Source organism: Fringilla coelebs, assembly GCF_963513975.1.
Source record: "Fringilla coelebs genome assembly, chromosome: Z".
Taxonomy (NCBI): Eukaryota; Metazoa; Chordata; class Aves; order Passeriformes; family Fringillidae; genus Fringilla; species Fringilla coelebs.
Genome location: NC_140031.1, coordinates 49,546,139 through 49,565,887, shown reverse-complemented (window position 1 = coordinate 49,565,887; position 19,749 = coordinate 49,546,139). Strand labels below are relative to the sequence as shown.

The 19,749-nt window shown below is 37.2% G+C and overlaps 1 protein-coding gene across 2 annotated transcripts in view; it reads right to left on the bottom strand.

Annotated features, from left to right (window-relative positions):
- TRPM3 (transient receptor potential cation channel subfamily M member 3) overlaps positions 1–19,749 on the bottom strand; it is a gene marked incomplete at both ends in the record, with an annotated part of 376,542 nt that overhangs the window by 105,505 nt on the left and 251,288 nt on the right. For both annotated transcript variants that reach the window (XM_084224553.1, XM_084224554.1), the window contains 3 exons: positions 4,583–4,754; positions 10,924–11,048; positions 14,156–14,369. In XM_084224553.1, the coding sequence (XP_084080679.1) occupies positions 4,583–4,754; positions 10,924–11,048; positions 14,156–14,369 (511 nt within the window). The remainder of the gene's footprint in view (positions 1–4,582; positions 4,755–10,923; positions 11,049–14,155; positions 14,370–19,749) is intronic.

Genomic DNA, 19,749 nt, shown 5'->3' with positions numbered 1-19,749 from the left:
TAAGGACTTGTATAATATTTAGGAAAATCAAGTCCAAACTTAAAAATCCCACAAAAATTGCAATTTATGTGTTAATTCTTAAAAAAGAATTCCATTATGGAATTCAGTAAATTATGACTGTTCAGAGAAAAACTTTTATCTTTTTTACTAATCAGATAGCCATATCCCTAGGTCATGGAGTTGGGGTTACAGTGGGTGCCCCCATGAATGTGGGGCACCAGCACGCACTTGGTGCACATGAAGCACACCAGGTACTTGGGCTACATTAGACCAGTGTGTCAAGTGTGGGCTTTTGCCCCATGCTCATTCTGTTCATCACTAGCAGGGCTGTAGCTGAAGCACTGGATGCAGGTTTGGGCTATCCATGAAGGATGAGGAGAAACTGGCAAGCATCCAGAGGAAAGAAGCATAGGTCTCTAGTGGCCTGGAGCATATGCCTAAGGAAGAGAGTTTGAGGCAGCAGTGCTTGTTTAACCTTTTGGAAGGAGTCTAAGGAGTTATCCTATACTTGTTCTACAACCTGCAATGATGTTAAAAAGATGTCAGAGCCATATTTTTCTTAATAGGGTGAGGTTCTCTGAAAGGAAAATGTCCAAAAATAGCAGTTTGTGAGCTTCAGATAATACACTGGTGAAAGGGCTGGGGAAAGTTTGTAAACCTTTGCTGGTGTCCCTATAAATTGGACTAGCTTGAATATGAATATAGGAGGTTATCAGCTAAATGAAGGCCGAATATTAATTATTGGAGGTTATTGGCCAAATGAAGCTATAGATGAACTTACTCAGCATTGCAAATACTTCTCTTTGAGAAGATACTCACACTGGGGACCATCAGAAGTCTGTTCCAGTCTGTGTGTAATCTGTCATTCTGCAGACAGCTGTGAACTGTCTTGTGTCCAAGGCAATGAGACAGAATTTAGTCTCTTGAGCAGTTCCAGAAGCAGTGAATCAGAAATCACTAAACTGGAAGTGGTGGATTACATCAGCCTGACATGCCTGAGATTCCTTCCTGCCACAGAACAGTGTAAGGAGAGCATCAGAGATGGAAACACAACTGCCCTCCAATTTCTGCATCTCCCTAAGGAGCTGGGGCACTTTGTTATATTAAAAATCTCTATGCCCTTATCCTGAGAATCTTCTGCTCGTTCATGCAATATTTTTGAATAGTGTGGACTCCATATTTAAATGTAAAAACTTTTACATGAACTTTAGGTTCATGTAAGAACTTTTACATGAACACTAACCATGTAATGCTATACAAATAAACTCTATGGCAGAGATAGTTACGAAGATATCTTTCCTTCCTTCCAGTGTATTTCTTCAAGTGATCTCTGCACCTTGAAAATTCTGCAAAAAGTCCAGGACCCAAATATTTGTTGAATTGGAAAACAGAAACATTTCTGATCAGATAACTTTGAATATTTCCTTTTGATCTTGAAACACTTTCAGAAAAGTTCTTACTTTCAACATTTCATGCTACAAAATGATACACTTTGAAATTCCAGGTCTTTGAGACAACTTGAGGCTCACTTCAAGAGATGGTTGCTGGGCTGTGTTAAAATAGTCTTCCTTTGTGAAAATAAGAAAAACCCGTGCTGAGCATTAAAGCATCAAAATAACCTCTAGGTAGTTGCTCAACTGAGTGAGTCTGTGCTGAACTTGCAGACTCAGGGCCACAAATGTCACCCTCTGCTTTTCTGAAAAGCATTTTTTAGTTCCTGAGTATTTGCTGAAGACATAATAAGAGCAATACAAGTGATAAAACCTAAAAAGGTAGTGGAAAACAGAATACTTGATAAAATATTTTCCCTGGTGTTCGTAAGGGGCATAATTGGAGATTCTTCTTATTCTTCTTCTTCCTATTATTATTCCTGTTCCTATTCTTATCTTATAGTACACTGATTCAAGAAATTGGAAACTGCTGAATGACTGATAATGATGCCATATTAGGAATAAAAAAAGGTAAGACTACCAGAATTATCTGACATATTTAATGACCCAATTTAGTCTTAAATTTTTTAAAAGAGACTGCCACTGTCGTAGTCTATGTGAAGGGAATGCCATTTTTCTGGGTCTTTAATATGAGAGAACAAGTTTAAAGCTTCCCTTTGTGAACTATGTGTGACCCCAAATATCCAGCAGAGCTATCACTGCACTGGAGAAAAACAACGTTAAAGCAAAGGAGAACAGATAAGAAGAAATGACAAGCCTAGCATGTAAAACTCAGGCAGACTTAAAAAAAAGAATAAAATCTACTTTCAGCACTATTGTCGAGGGGCAGGCTGTGAAATAAAAAGTTATCAATTGTTTAAAAGTTCCTAAATCTGTTCTGTTTTCTAGAGCAGACTCTCTTTTTTAGTGATTAACCTAAAATTGCGCCTTTTCCTGACCCTCCCACAAAGAAAACTGTGATGCTGTCAGTGTTTTTCCCCACTCCACATGCTTGCAAGTGGAATATGGTAAGTAAAGACATCCATGCATGGCTGCACAGACCCCCATTTGGATAAAAATTCCTTGGCAGCAATGCCCTGTCATGCACAGGATGGAGGATCTACATTGCTCTGCTATAAATAAGGGCAAAGAAAAACATCAGAAACTGGCCATCTGTTTGGCTGACCCAACAAGGCAGGTGGTCTTTCTCATCCATATGGTCAACTTCCTAAGAGCTGGAGTGTGGGCAGGACTCAGTCACCCTCTTTTAAAGCAAAGAAAAACAAAACATTGCAGAAACATTCTGGATGCCACTGAACCAAGATGTACAAATCTTGCTAGCAGGCTTCTTCTTGAATAATTTTTTCACATTTCTATTTTGAGGAAGTGTTGTGAGATCCAAGTATCTTTGTGTTTATAAGAGAGAGAGAGGGAATGAGTGGTTAAATGGTGGACAGTTTCTGTCACAGAGGAAAGTGAAAAGGAGGATGCTTACTTTTGTTTGTGGGGCGTACTGCAGAAAGAAACCAGAGAATAGAAGTTCTTCAATTTTTTAGATGTTTGAAGAAGTAAGGCAAGCATTTGACTTGAATGACCAAAGTCTGCAGTTTCATCCATCAGTCTCTTTTTAAAAGATAAGCCTCTTGACCAAATCTGAATTTAGTTAAATATCCCTGAAGAGGTTAATTTTTTAAGATAAGATTTTACCACAAAAATGTTGTGATGTAAACTGTAAAAGCTCACACTTTTCTTTTAAAAACCTTCAAAATAACTGCTGTTTATACCAAGATTTTATGTATTTTCATGATATGCCATTTTCAAATGTGCCTTTTTGCTGCTGGTCAAGCAAGGAATAGATTATACTGTGTTCATCTGTCAAGGAAGATCCCAGGCATGCACCCACTGCTTATGCTTCATGCATTTTGTGCATATCTACATAGTGCTCTCTGATAAAAAGCAATATAACTGTGATATCCTAAAAACAATAAACCTGTAGTGACTGGAGTTCATGCAGTGCTGTTGAAGACTGTAAGTGGCACAACATTTTAATTTAAGCACAGATTATATTCATCATACAGAAAACTTTATCAAGCATGGAGAACATTCTAGTTCACCCATTCTAGTTCACCTGCCTGTAATTCATTGTCACCTGATGTCTGAGAGTCTCATTCCAGTTTCACGTGCCTATGTCACAAAAAAAGTTTCACCATTCCTCAAAATCGCATGTTTCAAGAGAGTTATTAGCAGAAAGGCTGCATATGATCACTTTTGAAAAACTAGATCTGTTCTATTCCTAAAGAAATCCTGTGGAGGCACAACACTGATGTTTATTTGTGAGACCAAAATTATAATTGAAATTAAGTCCCCATCTCAAAGCATGTGTGCACTACATCAAGCATCAAATGTGGGTACACTACAGAAATAATAATACTAGTATTGAGATATCATATTTTATTTTATCTATGCAGAAATGCTTACTTAGGTGACTATTTTTTTTCTTTTAGGTAGAAAAGTGGTACATGAAAAGAAAAAACCACAACTTTCAGAGAAAACTGGGGCTTCAGTCGGGTCATGATGTGATATCATCAGGGTTGCAAAAGATGAAGCGGAAGGAACACCTAAGTTCATAACTCAGCTTCTGGTTTTGACTAATGACAGCTGCCTAGGAGAAACTAATAAACACAATGCAAAGATATAACAGCACTTTTATGGAACACTTACTGCCGATAAATATCAGTGTTTCTTCAACTTGCAAAACATTTGTAATAAAATCTCTCCTTTACATTTTGTTACCCTTTTCTGTAACTATACTAATTTCACTTTATTCTTTACTAAATGAAGGAGAACCTAACTGCACACAGTTCTAAGGAAGAGAGAAAAGTGCAAAGACCCGAGTAGAATCTGAAACTTAGCAAATACTTAGCAAATACTTCTTGAAACTTAGCAGAAACAAATCCAGTTATTTCTGCTGTGCAGCCTAAAACTCATTGCATTCTAAAATAAAATTTTATTATCTTTGTTCATTATTTGCTTTCCTTAGGTCATGGTCACCATAGACAGTAGAACCACTCCCCCAAACGTGCAGAATTATTGCTTCTTTATACTGAGTGGTTTTTGTAATTATAAAGTAATACAAGCAACATGTTACTCACTTGTATTTATCTTCTGAAGTGAAATGTGCTTTTCCAGGTGTCTACGAAGCTTTACCTCTGCTCCATATTTACCAGTAGTACCATTGTCAGCCAAAATAAAATGAGAATGCATGCTGTTGAGCACTGTCAGCTTGCTCATGGGGTTGGACATCGTCTGGTATGGTCGGACCACCTGCATTTTAGAGACCGAGGAAAAAGAAGGTACACTTAACAAAAAAGCCTCTGAACAAAAGCAATTGCAACATATGATCTGACAAGATGAAACAAAAGAAAAAATCAAAATTAAAATACTGCACTTGAGTACTACTGTCTTTCATGTGAAAAGTAGAAAATGACACTGCCCTTCCAGATGCAGACATGGCTTAAAGTGTTTTCCATGGTAATATGTTTCAATAGTATCAACGTTCACTGCTTCCTTTAAAATCCAGCTAATGGTCAGTGCTAGGTAGGTCTGGGTGCCTACACACACACACTGTATACCCTGTCTGATGCTGACTCTCTAGACAGTTGGTGTAAAATCTCATCTTGCTCTGACCAAATTCTTTGATTTGTCCTTCACAGACCCCACCCAGCATCATGCCTCCAGTGTTGGCTCATGCAGAACCACCAGCACTGAAGATACACAAATACAGGTGAGTTCCACTCTTGGAGAGGTGTACACATGATATTACACCACATTTTCAATTTTCTTGGAAAAACTATCGGCCCACTCTTAGCATCAGTTGTGTATGTTCACAATGGCTTTAGAAATTCTCTGTCAATGGGGAGTTTGCTTCACTTCCTTTGATTTGATTTCATCAGGAGAAACTGTGCAGCAGGCTAAGTAAATTGCCACAGAATTATCCCACTCATAGCCACCAGACAGACCAAATAATAGCATAGGGCCACATTTGGCTGTCAGCTACTCTGGAGTATTCTTACTTATTATTACTTAAGTAAGAGAACTCTGGAGTACTCTTACTTATTGACATAAGTAAGACTTCACCAAGACAGCAAAAGAATTGGTGTTGTGTCAAGGCATTCTAACTGATACTTCAAAGGTTTTCTAGCAATACTATTCCCTGCCTTTCTTATGTATGTCTTGTCCTTTTGGAGAGACAAAACAGAAAATCCATAAAATGAAGTCCTAGCTGAAGAAGCACTGTAAGGACTTGTTAGAATACTCTTACTGGGCTATCCTCCATTACTGACATCAGAACTCATTTTCTTCAGAGTTCTGACATCATTAATTTTTCAGGCCTTGTTCTTTAAATGCACAAATATGTACACTCAAAATTTGACATAAATGCTTGCAGACAGAAAAATCATAAGTTACTGATTTATTCCTAAGCTTTTCTCCCTCTGTAATTCTAAACAGATCTCTAATTGAGACACAATTCTTTAAAAATAATATGTGTTAACAATTCTTTAGCCAGAGATCTCTCTCTATAGATTATTTTCACTTATGAGTGTCTGCCTAATTTGGTCAACTCTTAGCCAGCAAGGAGAAACACACAGACTTCTTTTGCTGTTGTAAACTGCCATGCAAAGGGTGCTCTGTAAGCTCTTCACCCTGCAAAAGGAGGGAAAATCTCTGAGAAGACCTAGAGGGCAGCTGGCCAACAGCAAGGGAGTGCACTAAACTCTGTGAGAACAGGTGATAGCTCTGGCTCAGATTTTTTTTTAATGCTGTTTCTTTTGGTGCCTCATTCATAATAATTTGTTCTACAGCTGCATATGACTTAACAAGTATCAGTACCTGCTGGAATGTGTTTAATAGCTAGCTTCTACAGATACAGAAACCATGTAGCCCATGGCATTGCCAGAAAGAGAAGGAAGGCTCTTTCTCACATCCCTAAGAATCGAATAAAATCAAATTAAAACAGTGCAGATTTTTTAAACTTTATCCACCTCATCTCTCAATAAATGGACACCAGCAAGGTGTTACAGAAAAGGAATCCCTTGAGTTGCCAGTTCATTGTATGAGTACAGGCCACTGTGCAGAAAATTCTACTGACAGCTTGTGGTTTGTTCCTGAGAGCCACAGCTCAAAATCTTCTAACTGTGACATCTTGATCTGCAGCTCTAATGAGTTGTAGTACTGAAGCCTTCATATATTGACTCAGTAGTGCTGCTGCAGCACTACTTTTGTTCTGCATTTAGCTACGAGGCTAGTTACATTATTAATAAATTTAATGGATGTGAAAATGAGACTACAATTATTTTCAATTGAACTGTTCACAGCATGCACAATTCAACATCTGAATTCTTTTTTTTAACAATATTATTTCTCAAACCACACTGCGATACTCTTCCTGAGAAAAGGACAAACAAAATCTTCAGGAAGGTAAGAACGTACTAGCCTTTGAGGCTACTTCCTTGAGGTTACTTGATCTTCCACAACACTCAGCAGATTTGTGATTTCTGACTTTTGCCATTTTCATTCCTCTGTTCTTTTCAATCCCTCGCATTTTACAGGCAAGTTAAATGGTTAGAAAAAGCTATGACTTTAAGCTGTCTTCTCATCCTCTTTTTACAGATATAGAATTGCAGGACAGTTAGGACTGGAAGTGACCTTCAAAATGACTCAGTTGACCTTAAAGACCGCACACCATGGGCAGGGACACCTTCCACTAGACTAGATGGCTCAAAGTCCTGTCCAACCTTGCAGTGAGAATAGGGACAATAGGGAATAATGTCCCTCGACATCTTCTTCTGCAGAGCTGAAAGGAATAGTTTGTGCTCAAGACAGTCCCTCCAAATACAAATTAATGAATGCGACAGCAGCCGTGCTGTGAAGCAGTACTCATGCTGCATGGGCTGAGGGAGTGGCTGAGGTGAGTGGCTTGGCTGACCCCAGCCCTTGCCTTTGCACCCTGAGGTGGCAGAGAGCTTGAATGAGAAGCTTTGTTCTCCTTAGAATCCCTGTAGGCACATGACACTCAGCATAGAGACTTGAAAAATCTCTCAGGGTAACTCACCATGACAACGAGCCTGCAAGTGCAATGTGAACCAGTGCATGAATCTGAGCAGTCTATGTGGAGGCAAAGAGCTTGTGACAAACAGAGAACTCAAAGTAGTGATGGAAAGAGAAAGAGATGCATGCCTTGCTTCTCAAGGAGTAGCAGCTCTTGTTCAGATCAGGCCATTTTTGCAGCCTTGTTGCTCTGGAGCTTACCAGGGAACAGAGTAGTTCCTGATTTAATTCAGAGGTTCCTGGACCTTTTGGTTCATGGTCCAAATTCTCCACATATGCTACAAATATGCCAGTCTGTATCTTTACCCCTGGTCTCCTACTGAGATGACTTGGAATTAAATCCAAATGAGGACCAAACAGACCCTGAAAGTAGAGACATGCATACTACAATGACTTACAAAGTGTACTCTTTTAGATGGGAGAATGGTTCTGTGTGTAGGAAGAAACTTGTTTATAATCACAGTTTTCTTCAAGATTGAGCAAGCCACTTTACTTTCTCAGTTCTATCAGAAAATATGGGAAAATAAGGCAACTAGGTCCCTTGTGTCCTTTGTTTCTAAATTCGAATCTGAGAGTGTTAAGGGTTGCACTATTTTCTGCTATATTGCTTTTACAGTACTGGAGTAAGACATGTGTCTTTAGGGATCTTTAACCATCACAATATAACAAATAGCAAACAGCAATAATATTTCCTTTAACTTGGTCAGTTTTCTTTATGGCTCTGACGAAGTCCCTCAGTATTCCTGAAGGCTGACTGACTTGGAAGGGCTGGTAAATATAATAAAAGCCCTCAGCTACGGCTTCTGGATCCATAAGGCTGAGGCATTAGCAGAGGAGCACTTCTGCTGAGCACGCCTCCCTTGCCATGAGGCGCAGGAAGGCCACATGCTCTGGGGCATGTGCAATCACCACAGCTCCCCCTCTGCACCCCCTGTCCCTCCAAAACCCATGACTACAACAGTCTTCTGCCTCTGTCTGATGCTGGAAGGGTATGTTTTTATAACTCTTCAGTTCTGATAATAATTTAACTAGACATAGTGCACATTGGCATAAATCCACATTGATGCTAGAGTTCACCAAGTCTTTTACTACTGGTAGACTTTTTCCCCCCCTTGTATAATCCTTTGTGGCCTTTGTTTCTTGGTTAATGATGATTCATTTTACATGCTTATGGTACTATTTACATTTCCCCTTCTCGGTTCATTTCACAGCATTCACCTCTAATGAGCCAGTCAATATAGCACACTTTGATTTTTAAAAAGCTTCCAAAACAGCTTCCTCACCAAATGCTTCTAAAGAAACTGCATGCATTGAATAAGAGAGAAAGTCCTTTGAGGCAGAAGTAACTGAGGAAAGCTGGGGGAAGGGTGGGAAAACAGTGAGAAGGAAAAGGTAATTTTTGTGAAGGCTCTTACTAAGGAGATTTAGTGACTTATATGGCCTACCCCAAGCTGCATTATATCCATTCAACATAGGTATAAGGAATTAGTGTTTAATTAGAGGGTGAAAAGCTTACAAATATTTCAGTGGACTAAGGTCTTCATAAAACAGCCTGATGAGGTAATTAAATGGAAGGTGAAATTTGATATCTGTAAGCATAAAGCAGTATCATTACATGTGCATCAGAGATGGATAAAACCAGAAGTGCTTCAGCATTACATCATGCCATTGATCAATAATTTTGTAAAACTATTTGGGGCCAGGAGGTTTGGGGCCATGCTCATGTTGTCTATCAAAGGTATTTTTTGAAATATTTTGTCCTTAGTGATGACCTTGTAATTGTTACCCTACTGATGTAATTGTGTCTGCCTTAATCGAAGACCCCACCCAAATGAGTTGCAACTTTATATTAAACTTTTTTCATTTTCTATCTGATGATCAGAGTAAGTATTAAGTCTTTTATGATTTTATCACAAGTTTTTTTTAAAAAAATAGTTGTTTGTTTTAAAATAAAATTACCATACAATTTCTTGGTTTCCTGTTAAATTGGAAGGATAGTTAGAGGAAAGCATTGCCTAAAGAAATCAGAATTCAGGGGAGCTGCTCCACTTGGCTGGAACATCTGGGAAATCTAGGGGTTTTTTTAGCTTTTTCTGCAAAAGAAGGCTCCAGATCCCCTTAAACAGGCAGTGACTACCTCAGAACTGAGGCAGCCTTGCAACAGGAGGAAAAAAGTAATAAAGGAATAGGAATGTTTGAAAATTTATGGCTAATTTTATGTTTTTCCTAAATTTGTCCTGCTATGTTTCCAGAACCCCGTGCCTAATCACTAGACTATATATTTGAAAATGATGTGTACATTACACTTCTTTAAGAAGATACAAAGCATCCTTGTGATTAGATTTTTCCGCTAATTACCTTCTGCACTGCACCTCAGAAGAATTCATTGGTGACTCAGAATTACTGTGACAAAGTCTGATCATGCTTGTTTTTGTGGTATTAGAGCAAAAAATTCCAGGCTAATACATTTCCCCCTAACAGTTGTACTTTCATAGTGGATTGCAATAAACTGTAATTGGAAAATTTTCTTTATAATCATTGTAAGTCCCCTGACTTAAGAGATACCTGAATCTTCTTCCCTTTCCCAACTTGGACATGGATACAGAACATACAGAGAAGAATGTGTTAGGCTAGTGAAGACTAGAAAGAAGTTCCTTATGCAGATTTAAAACTGTATCTCTTCCACCCATAGTCACTAGTTCTCAGACAGATTTCTTAGGAATGAACCAGAAGAGAGAAAAAAAACGGGTTCAGAAAAGGTTCATGTAACAAATAACCAGATGCAGATGAACTATTCATGTATTTAAAATTAAGTAGTTAATCTTACTGTATTAGAATTTTAAAACAGAAGACTGGTGTGAAAGAATAGGAGGAACACCAGCCCTGTCCTTCAGAAAGTGGCTGAAGGTGAATTATTTGAGGTCGCTCTTATTTACAACACCCAGTAAGACCTTTCAAAATTACATCAATAAAAATGTATGGGAGGGAATATATTCGAAGGAGGATAGCCTGAAATTTTGAATTTAACCAAGGCATTACAGTATTGTTTGAAAATAAACCAGATTTCAAGTTTTGCAAAGAGTATTTTCTTAAGCACTTTTCCAGGTTCACGGAGTTCAAAGGATGAAGCTTTGATATATTTTCAAGAATAGGTTTAATGAATTGCCCTTATAATTTATTTTTCAGTATGATACAGTGCAGGAATTTTTATTGCTGCTGTATCAAAACCTGCCATCAACCCTAATGGAAAACCTGTGTATATATTGACTTTTTGCTGCAGACAATAATTCTAAGAGGAATTGCTAAGTGGTGGATGGAGAAGGCAGGAAAAATAACCAGAAGATTTATAGATACTGGAGGTCATCTATGTCTGTATAGGTCTTACATCTTTGCCAATCAGATCCTCTTGATTTTCCACAATCCCCCAGGGAGCTATACCGATGGTGCAGATCTTCCCTCGAGATTTTGAGGCATGATCTTTCAGGGCATCTCCAACATGCCGAATGACCCCTGGCAAAGAAAGAGCATAAAACAGAAATTTATAATGACATCTTTTTTGTTCATTATCATATGGATTTAGTATAGAGTTGGGTTTTTTTAGGGAATACTTGTGCCTATCCTTACAATTAAGTAAAACTGTGAATACAGTCCTATTTCTTATTATTAATTTCAGTGAATCCATTTTATTAAATCCAAAAATTACTAAATGAAGTAATAGGAAAAAATACACAGCTTTAGAAAGAAGAATGGAAATGCTGACTGTTCACTGTCGCTTATTTATCTGCACTTGTGCTCACATGTGCATGCAAGCATTTGTGTATTTCCAAGCACAGAAAGAAGCATAGGAATTAATTGTGCTCCCCGCCCCCCACCCCCCAACTCCCTCAGAAGTGCAGCTTGTACACAAATGCTTCCAATCAAGGATGGAAATGTGAAAACATCATTATGCTACTCTGTGATGAAGCTATTTTGCCACTCTTTCCAAACAAACTCAGTCACCTGAGATAGCTTCCAGCTGAGTATTAGTACCCACCCTGGGAATCAGTGAGAAAACAGAAATTCATACAGAGAGAATGGCTGCTTCCCAGCATTCTTCCAAGGGCTGCTTCCTCACCCTAGACCAGCTTTGGCAGTGTTTCATTGGCATCTCTGTGCAAAGGACAAGTGTCATTTCTCCTTTCTTTTAATAAAATAATCTTTTAAATTATTAATTTAAGTATTTTAAATTATTAATTTAATCTATCTATTAACAACTATTTTTAGGATGTGGCTGCACTGAAGCAGACCTGTGGGTTTGCTGCAGATGTTATTTTATTCTCAGTTGCTGAATTTCCATACTGTTTAAATTTCACAATTTCAAGATGACTGGATAGAAACTACAGTCACACAATTGTTAGAATTTTCGTTTCAGTTTTCTGAACTGTAAGTGACTGTAAATGTAAGAAAAATCCCCACAACCTAGCAGATCCTCTGTGTCCTTGAGTCTAGTATTCTTCCTGTGGTGGAAGGTTAAAAAACCTCAACCCTGTACCTGCCATCAGCTATGAATTAAGCTGTGATCCAACAGCCTAAAGGATTTAAAGCAGAAAATCTGTCCAGACTGCAAAAATTTCTCTTGTTTAGAATAATCAACCTTCAGCATGACATGAATATTCAGAACAACAGTCATGTTTATAGCCAGGTATGCTCTGTCTCTCCCGTGTCACTGATTCTCAGTCCAACAGCAGTATTTCAGCACATTTCAGTTATAATTTTCCTTAAGAGAAACTCGATTTTAATATTCATCTTCAACAAAAGAGACTGTACCAAGAAATCCTCAGTTTTTATGATTTCACAAATAATTTTCAGCTATGCAGTTTGAAAACCGAGTCCTGGAGCAATCAACTGCTTTCCTCCAGAAATTACAGACAACAATGAGAGATTACTGATGTTGCAAAATTTCTTTTTGAATTGTTTCTTCTTAAAAGAGCAGAAAGACACTTGAACTACATTGTTTTATCTAGGAAAAACAGTCCTTTACAACAGCATTTATGAGGACTTTTCTGTTTCATTTGTATTATTTTGGCCTTTGCAAATATGAGGATTTGAAAAATAGTAGGAAGCAATTGTGCATTTGCCAAGTACAAGTGTAATCCTCTGTCCTTTAAAAAAAAAAAAATCTGTATTTTGATTTCTACAGTTGCTCTGGTAATCAACTCCAATAAGTGTACAACACGTACATTCTTCTGATGTAATTTTAACATAAAACTTACATCTGTCTTTGCCATCACCATGACAAGAGTATCTCACAACTAATATTATTACCACCAGAGTGCACAGATCAACATTAATCTGATTTTATTATTTATTTTGAAGAGATGTGGGGCATATTACATTTGTGTCTATTTATCTAACACTCCAAAAACTATACCTCTTTTCTTTCTTCAGGCACCAAGCCTGCCAGAGTTCAAAAAGTTTTTGACAACACTGACAGACACATGCTGTGATTCCTGGGGTTGTCCTGTGCAGGGCCAGGAGCTGGACTCTTTGATCCTTGTGGTTTGCTTCCAACTCAACATATTCTATGATTCTGTGCTACTTGTATTGCTGCTGTGATAAAACTGAATACTGCTTTAAATTTGATGTGCTCTGAAGACCAAGTCCAAGACACCTATTAAGCATTTATATTCAAACATGTAGGAGTTGATCCACCATGCACTAAAATTAACACATGATAGAATGATTACATTGTTTTCCAGAGACAGTAAGAAGATACACTCTTACTAAAGTAAAAAATTATAGCTTTGCAGCAAATGAGAATGACATAAGAATTTACAAGTTCATGTCCTAGCTCAAAACTTTTTGCAATTCTCTGTAGCAGAGCTTTTTTGACTCTTCCCTGAATCTCTCCCCCTTTCTGCCCCCTTCAGGGAGGGTAATTGAGATGTCAGTGCCAGAATTTTCTGTCTAGGGACCTACGTTTTGCAGCTTATTCCCAAAGTGTACATGCTGTCTGCTAGCAGAGCTGGGCCAGCTGCTGTCTTGGGTCCCTAGGACACCGATTTTATGTATCATAAATGCTCTTTTACTAGAAATGGCAGGTATTGCTCTTGATGAAAATGTAATAGCAAAGAAATTAGGTTGAGCTGCCTACAAGTAAGGAAGAAATTTCCCATCACATCCCAAAACCAGAACTTTTTCCTTTAATACTTTGGGTCACCTGACTAAATAAAATAAATGTCCTTTCTGGATGAAAGTGTTTTCATTTTTGTGTAATAAGAGTTGGACTTCTTTGACTAGTACTCCTTCCCTGCAGCTTACAGACCTTAATAAAGACCTGATCTTATGAAGTTTTCCTTGGTGATGCACTAATGAAATTGTCTTGCAGGGGGTTTTATTTTCAGCTCCAAAGTGTGCTTTTCATACTTTAGTAAACCATTTATTCTGTTTTATACCAGCTGCCAGGTTGGTATGAACTTTGCATTTTCTTTTTTCCACAGAGTAGAGAAATGACCAATAAAATAAAGTATAGAATGGCTTTCTAATCTCATAATTCCTACCTCCCTTCCCCCCCCCCCCTTTTTTTGTGATGAAGCCTCTTAGATGCCACTGTGCTTTCATTACAATGTTGCTCTTACCTGTGTTTACTCCTCCAGTGAATATCCATGCTCCAGTTGTCATTGCGGCCTTGATAAGTCCTTTTCCAAAGACTTGCTTGAGTTTTGGCTGAAGTTCAAAATTCTGAAGTCCCCCATGCACAGAGATGAGAAGTTTGGGGAGCTCAAGTTGCCACTCTTTGGTCATCAGATGCAGAAGAAGGTCAGGCTTTGTGTCAAAAGACACACGTACATACTGCAGGAACAAGGGCAACAGTAGAGAGTAGAGAAAAGAAGATTGGTTATACCCGCTGGTTTCTAATGTATATTATCTGTGCCCAGTAGATCACTTTTTTGATGACAAAACCAGTAACTATTTGCTAACTTGATGATTAGTTTCCTAGTTGAGAAACTAGGAATAATGGAACACTGGGACTTCACAGGCTGGACAGTTTTCTTGATTTAGGAAATTAAGAAATTAATTGTTTCAAAAATCTTAGCAATGCTTGAAAGATTAATGTCTACAATTTATAAATGCAAAAGCTGGACCAAAAATATAATAGGTCTGCCAAAGGTGACCTAGGTAGTCAGGGTCACAACTGGGTATTTACTTGTACTTCATTTTCAAATTACTGAAGTCAAACCCTCAACAGGTAAGAAATAACAGATAAAAACCCAGTTCTTCAAGCACACATAAGTTTAAACTGAGCAAAACTACCAAACTGATACTTTCCAGATGAAAGAATGTCCAATTTCATGATCTTGCCTTAGAAAACTCTAGATCCTAAAAGGGCTGTGAAAAAAATTTGTGCATTTCCAGTTGCTGGCCATTCTGTGCTACACAGGCAGCAATTTGTGCCAGGGGAGATCATGCCCATCTGTGTATGCTCAAAGATAACCACTGTATTCAAAATTCTTACAGCAATACCATGTGACACAAATACATGTCTCTCTCTGTTACAAGCCTTTCTCCTGCTCTGTCTGTTGCTGTTTCACAAAATCTGTGACAGGGCACATGATAATTTTTTATTTCTAGTTACGTAGCAGAAACAGGAAAAAATTCTTTCTATAGTTGCTAAGATCTAAGCTTTCTATGGCTGCTAAGGGAAGGATCCTTTTAATAAAATAAAATAGGTTGCAGAAAGCACTCACTGGTCTGTCAAACTTCTGATTGAATCAATACCTGTAGAGCAGCTTCAGCAGTCTTTCCCTTGATGGGTTGTCAGTGCAGGCATCAGATGCATGCCTTTGCCTTCAGCCTGAGGAATAACTAGTCCTAAACTATTTATTGTAACATGGCAGGTAGTATGGTATCCATACATATTATGTAATATTTTTTTCCTCTTTTTGACATGTCTAATTGGTATTTCTTGCCAAATGTTTATCTTTTAGCAATAAAAATAAAAAAAATAATAAAACCATATGATAACAAAGTGGTTTCCTTTCTAGTTGATTAAGAAAAAAGGACCTAACATTTTCCAGGGGAAACTGCTAACAAGCATGATTTTTTGCAAGACTGGGTTGTTGCACAGTAAACATTTACTGTTAACATTTCTGGAAGCAGAAGCCTGTTTGCAGAATTAGTTGGGGGGGGGGGGCACAGCCAAATCAAAAGCCCAGCAAGGACTTGGGAATGGATTTTCACCCCAGTGCATCAGCAATATTCTCTGCAGTAGCCAGGAAAACTCACAACAGCTACTGGACATAAAAAACACGGTGTTCATGTCTATCAAGCTCATTAATATAGATGAACTGCCTCCTCAGTAGCTACTCAGTCAATTTCCAGTGTGAGATAAAATCTTGTGCAGCACCTGATCCCACTGACTAGATTGAAACATTAAAAGTTTTTAAATTAGGATTTGAGGGTTGTCAAAGTTTTAACACACTAGAGGGTGAGAAATAAGAAGAATGATCTTTTTTCCCTTTTTCATGTCTTAAGGGAGATCTGAGGCTGCAAAGGGCACTTGGATACATTCACAGACAACATCCTTCACAGGGCCTACATGAAAACTCTGCTGGTTAAACTATGGAGCCTTTAGTTTCGAATCACTGGTACCTTACTCTGCTTTGTGGTGAAGACAGATTGCAAGTCTTCAGAAGACAATTAAGGTGAATTCATACTGGCAATGACCATGTGTTGAAAATATGTTGAAAATATGCCATTGCATCATCTGGGATGACACTACGGTGAAGGCACAAATGGCATCAGATGTGTGTTATCTAATCTGGACAGTGACTACTTTTTTCTTCATTTTTTCTTCTTTAGATTTTTTAAAAAATACCTCAGAATGTGGAATTTCACTGTCCCTACCTTCTTAGTCTATGAAGACCACTGAATTCCAATAAATATAAGCCTATAATGTGACTAAGAAAGAAGTATTTTCTTGCATTTATTTGAAATGTAGACAGCTTGTATTAAAAGCAACTGCTTGCTTTTTATACTGCAGGAAAACCCCCTTTATACTTAGTATAATTTTACTTTGCAAAGGAGAAATTTAAGGAAAACTAAATAGCTAAGATTCTTTCGTGTAAATTAAAATTTAAATCAAGTAAGATAAAATTTAGTGGTTTAGAAGTTTTTGGCAAGAATGCCAAACATGATTTTTCTTTTGTGCATAGCATTCAATTTTTATGGCTATTTGAATAATTTTTGCTCTTAAAGAAACAATTTTTAGTTTGGCATACTTGAATTTACTCTTTTGCCATTACTTAATATGTTAGCTAGTAACTAAAAAAGAATTCTGTCCTATTTTTAAAAGTTTACATTAAGTTATAAATCACACCTTTAAGGCCACTTTAGTCTGTAACAAAAATTCATGTCTTCCAATCTTGTAATAGAATATTTATCCCTATCAGTTTTTCTTTAGAATGCTAATGAGTGTTTCTTTTGTTTCTGAATTCTCTTGCCATAGCGTCTAGAGGCAGATACAAAACAAGATAAACCACTATGCTGTTGTGCAATGAAATTCCATGGCTGGGGTATCTGTCAGCTGTAGAAATTACCAGTTCTAATGGGAAATGGTTTAGCCCTTTCTTTATGGGAGAAGTATATAGATAGGATGCAAGAATTCAGTATTTATGTGGGGGCAAAGCAGGGGAAGTTAGGAAGCAAAAGTGCAGTTCTGGATCACAAAACCTGCAGACTGACCTGACTGTCATCAACACTGAACATGAAAGGACAAAGCATCAAGCTCAAACTGCAATTCCCATTTCATCCCAGACCAGCACAGTAGTAGTCAGCAAGAGTGCATTTGTTGTTTCACTATTTTTGTCAAGTGTTCTCTAAAACAAACCTATGCCCACCAGCAGTCAAACAGCCAGACACTTCCAAGTTCGACTCCAGTGCCCTAGGGCAAAAGTCAAAGTTCCTGAGGAAGAGATTTACTACTCTGTTACTTTAGCACAGCTGTCTCATTAAAGTACTTGGTGAATGATTGCAGATGAGACCGTCAGTGAATAAATTAAAGAGACTGAAAATTTTGTTGTATTTCTGAAAGTAAGTAGATTCAGACAACATTTTGTGATCTGTATTCTAACATTGCTCCTGTGTTTCTTTTTGGTAACTTATTTAAGTTTCTATCCCTACAGATATGTCTTCAAATTAAAGACTGGTTGCCCCAAACTGCCAAAAGCGTGATCCTCACAAAAAACCAAAAAAATCCCAAAAAACAAAAAAACAAAACCAAAAACAAACCAAACAAAAAAATTAGATGTAATTCTCACTGAATTAAACAAAACCCCTGCTATTTAGACTGAAACCAGATTGTAGACTGAAACCAGATTGGTTCTGTATAAGTTATTAAGTTATTCCTTCTTAGCACCTTAAGGCCTAATCCAAGTTCCACTAAACAATCAGTGAAAGGACCCTCATTGATTTAAATGGGCTTTGGATAAAGGTTTTTCTGTGTTATTTCCCCTTTTTCGCCATGTAGAATACCATCTTTAAAATTCTGTAAATATTTTTTAAGAAGTAATTTACTATAACAGAAACAATGATTGCTGTCTTTTCATGGTTTTTTGCAAGTTATATGTTTATCTTTTTTTTCCTCTCAAAAGCCCTGATGATTTTGGCATCCTTTTTATACAGTCTTTATAAAACTCAATGCATTTCAAACCAAGAAAAATACCTTTCTCTGTGACTGACTTCCAAATAATAAAGTTTTAAGGATCTGAATATTAGCAACTTTGTCTTAGTAACTGTTAATGTTCATTGGAATTCTTCTGATGTTCTTTCATGTTTCCTTACACCATAAGAAAAGTTAAGCAGATAACACTGAAGTAAACTTCCTTTCTTTTGCAGCTGCAAACTTATTTTAGGATTTTACTCTGCATATGAAATGCATCATTGAAATGTATTCAGTGAGGAGGAATCTATTTAACTCACCAAAGGCTTTTCAAACAACCATCTTCCATTTAACCCTGAAAAACCATGATGAAAGAAATTTTAGTTCTGCAAAGAGCAATCCTTTAAAGCAGTTTATAGACAATCCAGACCCACCAGTTAATGAGAGAACATTAAGGAGGGGAGTGTGTGTGTGCGTGTGTGTGTCTAAAGGCAGATAGTGTATTAAAAAAAATGGGTTTGGCCAAAAGTGCAGTGTACAATGCATCTCAGCAAGTTTGTCTTAATTTGTACACTGATGAACAGAATACATTTTCAAATTTTTCAGAATATTGCTCTTAATTGGAATGGAATCACTCACATGAGTTTGATAATTGCTTTCTGATTTAGTAAAATGCTAGTATAAAGTTAGATAAGTGTGTTACTTAAACTGCAAAGAGCCGGCTAGCATAAGCAGATCATATTTTATTAGTTTTCCTGTGTTTTTCTCAATTTTATTTGCAAAACCTATTACTAAAATTTATGTACATCCACATGCCTCTCACATCTTAGTTGTTAAATTTGAAAATCTGCAATAAAACGAAAATAATTGCAGACAAGCAAAATTGTTAATTGCATTTCTTACATATTAATGGGATGAATCACTTGTAAAGAAAATATGAGAGTGACAGATATCTAAATACCACGGTCTTGTTGCAGGATCCTCTGTGGTTGCATGAAATTGAAGGAAAGGCCTTTTTAGTAACTGATCTTGTTAACCAGTGTTACCTAATCTCAGCTATGTGTTTCTATATAATATCCTGCAGAAATTATTAAGCTATTTGTATGATTGATTTAAGGAGGATAATGCAGCTGCACTGAAGATACTTTAACAGCTCCATGGCATTAGCAAAACTCATTCTGTTTGAGAATTTTTGTTCTGTGTGGCTGTGGAAATGAAGTTAATGGCCCAGTCAGTTCTATTTACAATATATAAACCTATATCTTTGCTTTTTTGTTCTAAATCCATGTGTTCTGTTAGAATTTCCGTGTAATTTTCATTTCCACAGCAAAGATCTCTTTCTTGTTGTCTGGTGGCAGCTGATATAATATTTTATCATGGAAAGTATGATTACACATAGTATATATTTTTTATTAAAATCTAGTTCTGTTACTTCAAATTGAGAAAATAATCATCTGTCAGTTTTACATTGAACTAGTCTGTTCCATTAATTGGCTCCTGGTTTCCCAGTTATAAATCTAAGGTTATGGTTCCTATTAACAAACCCCACCTAATTCTTTGAAGTCAAATTCA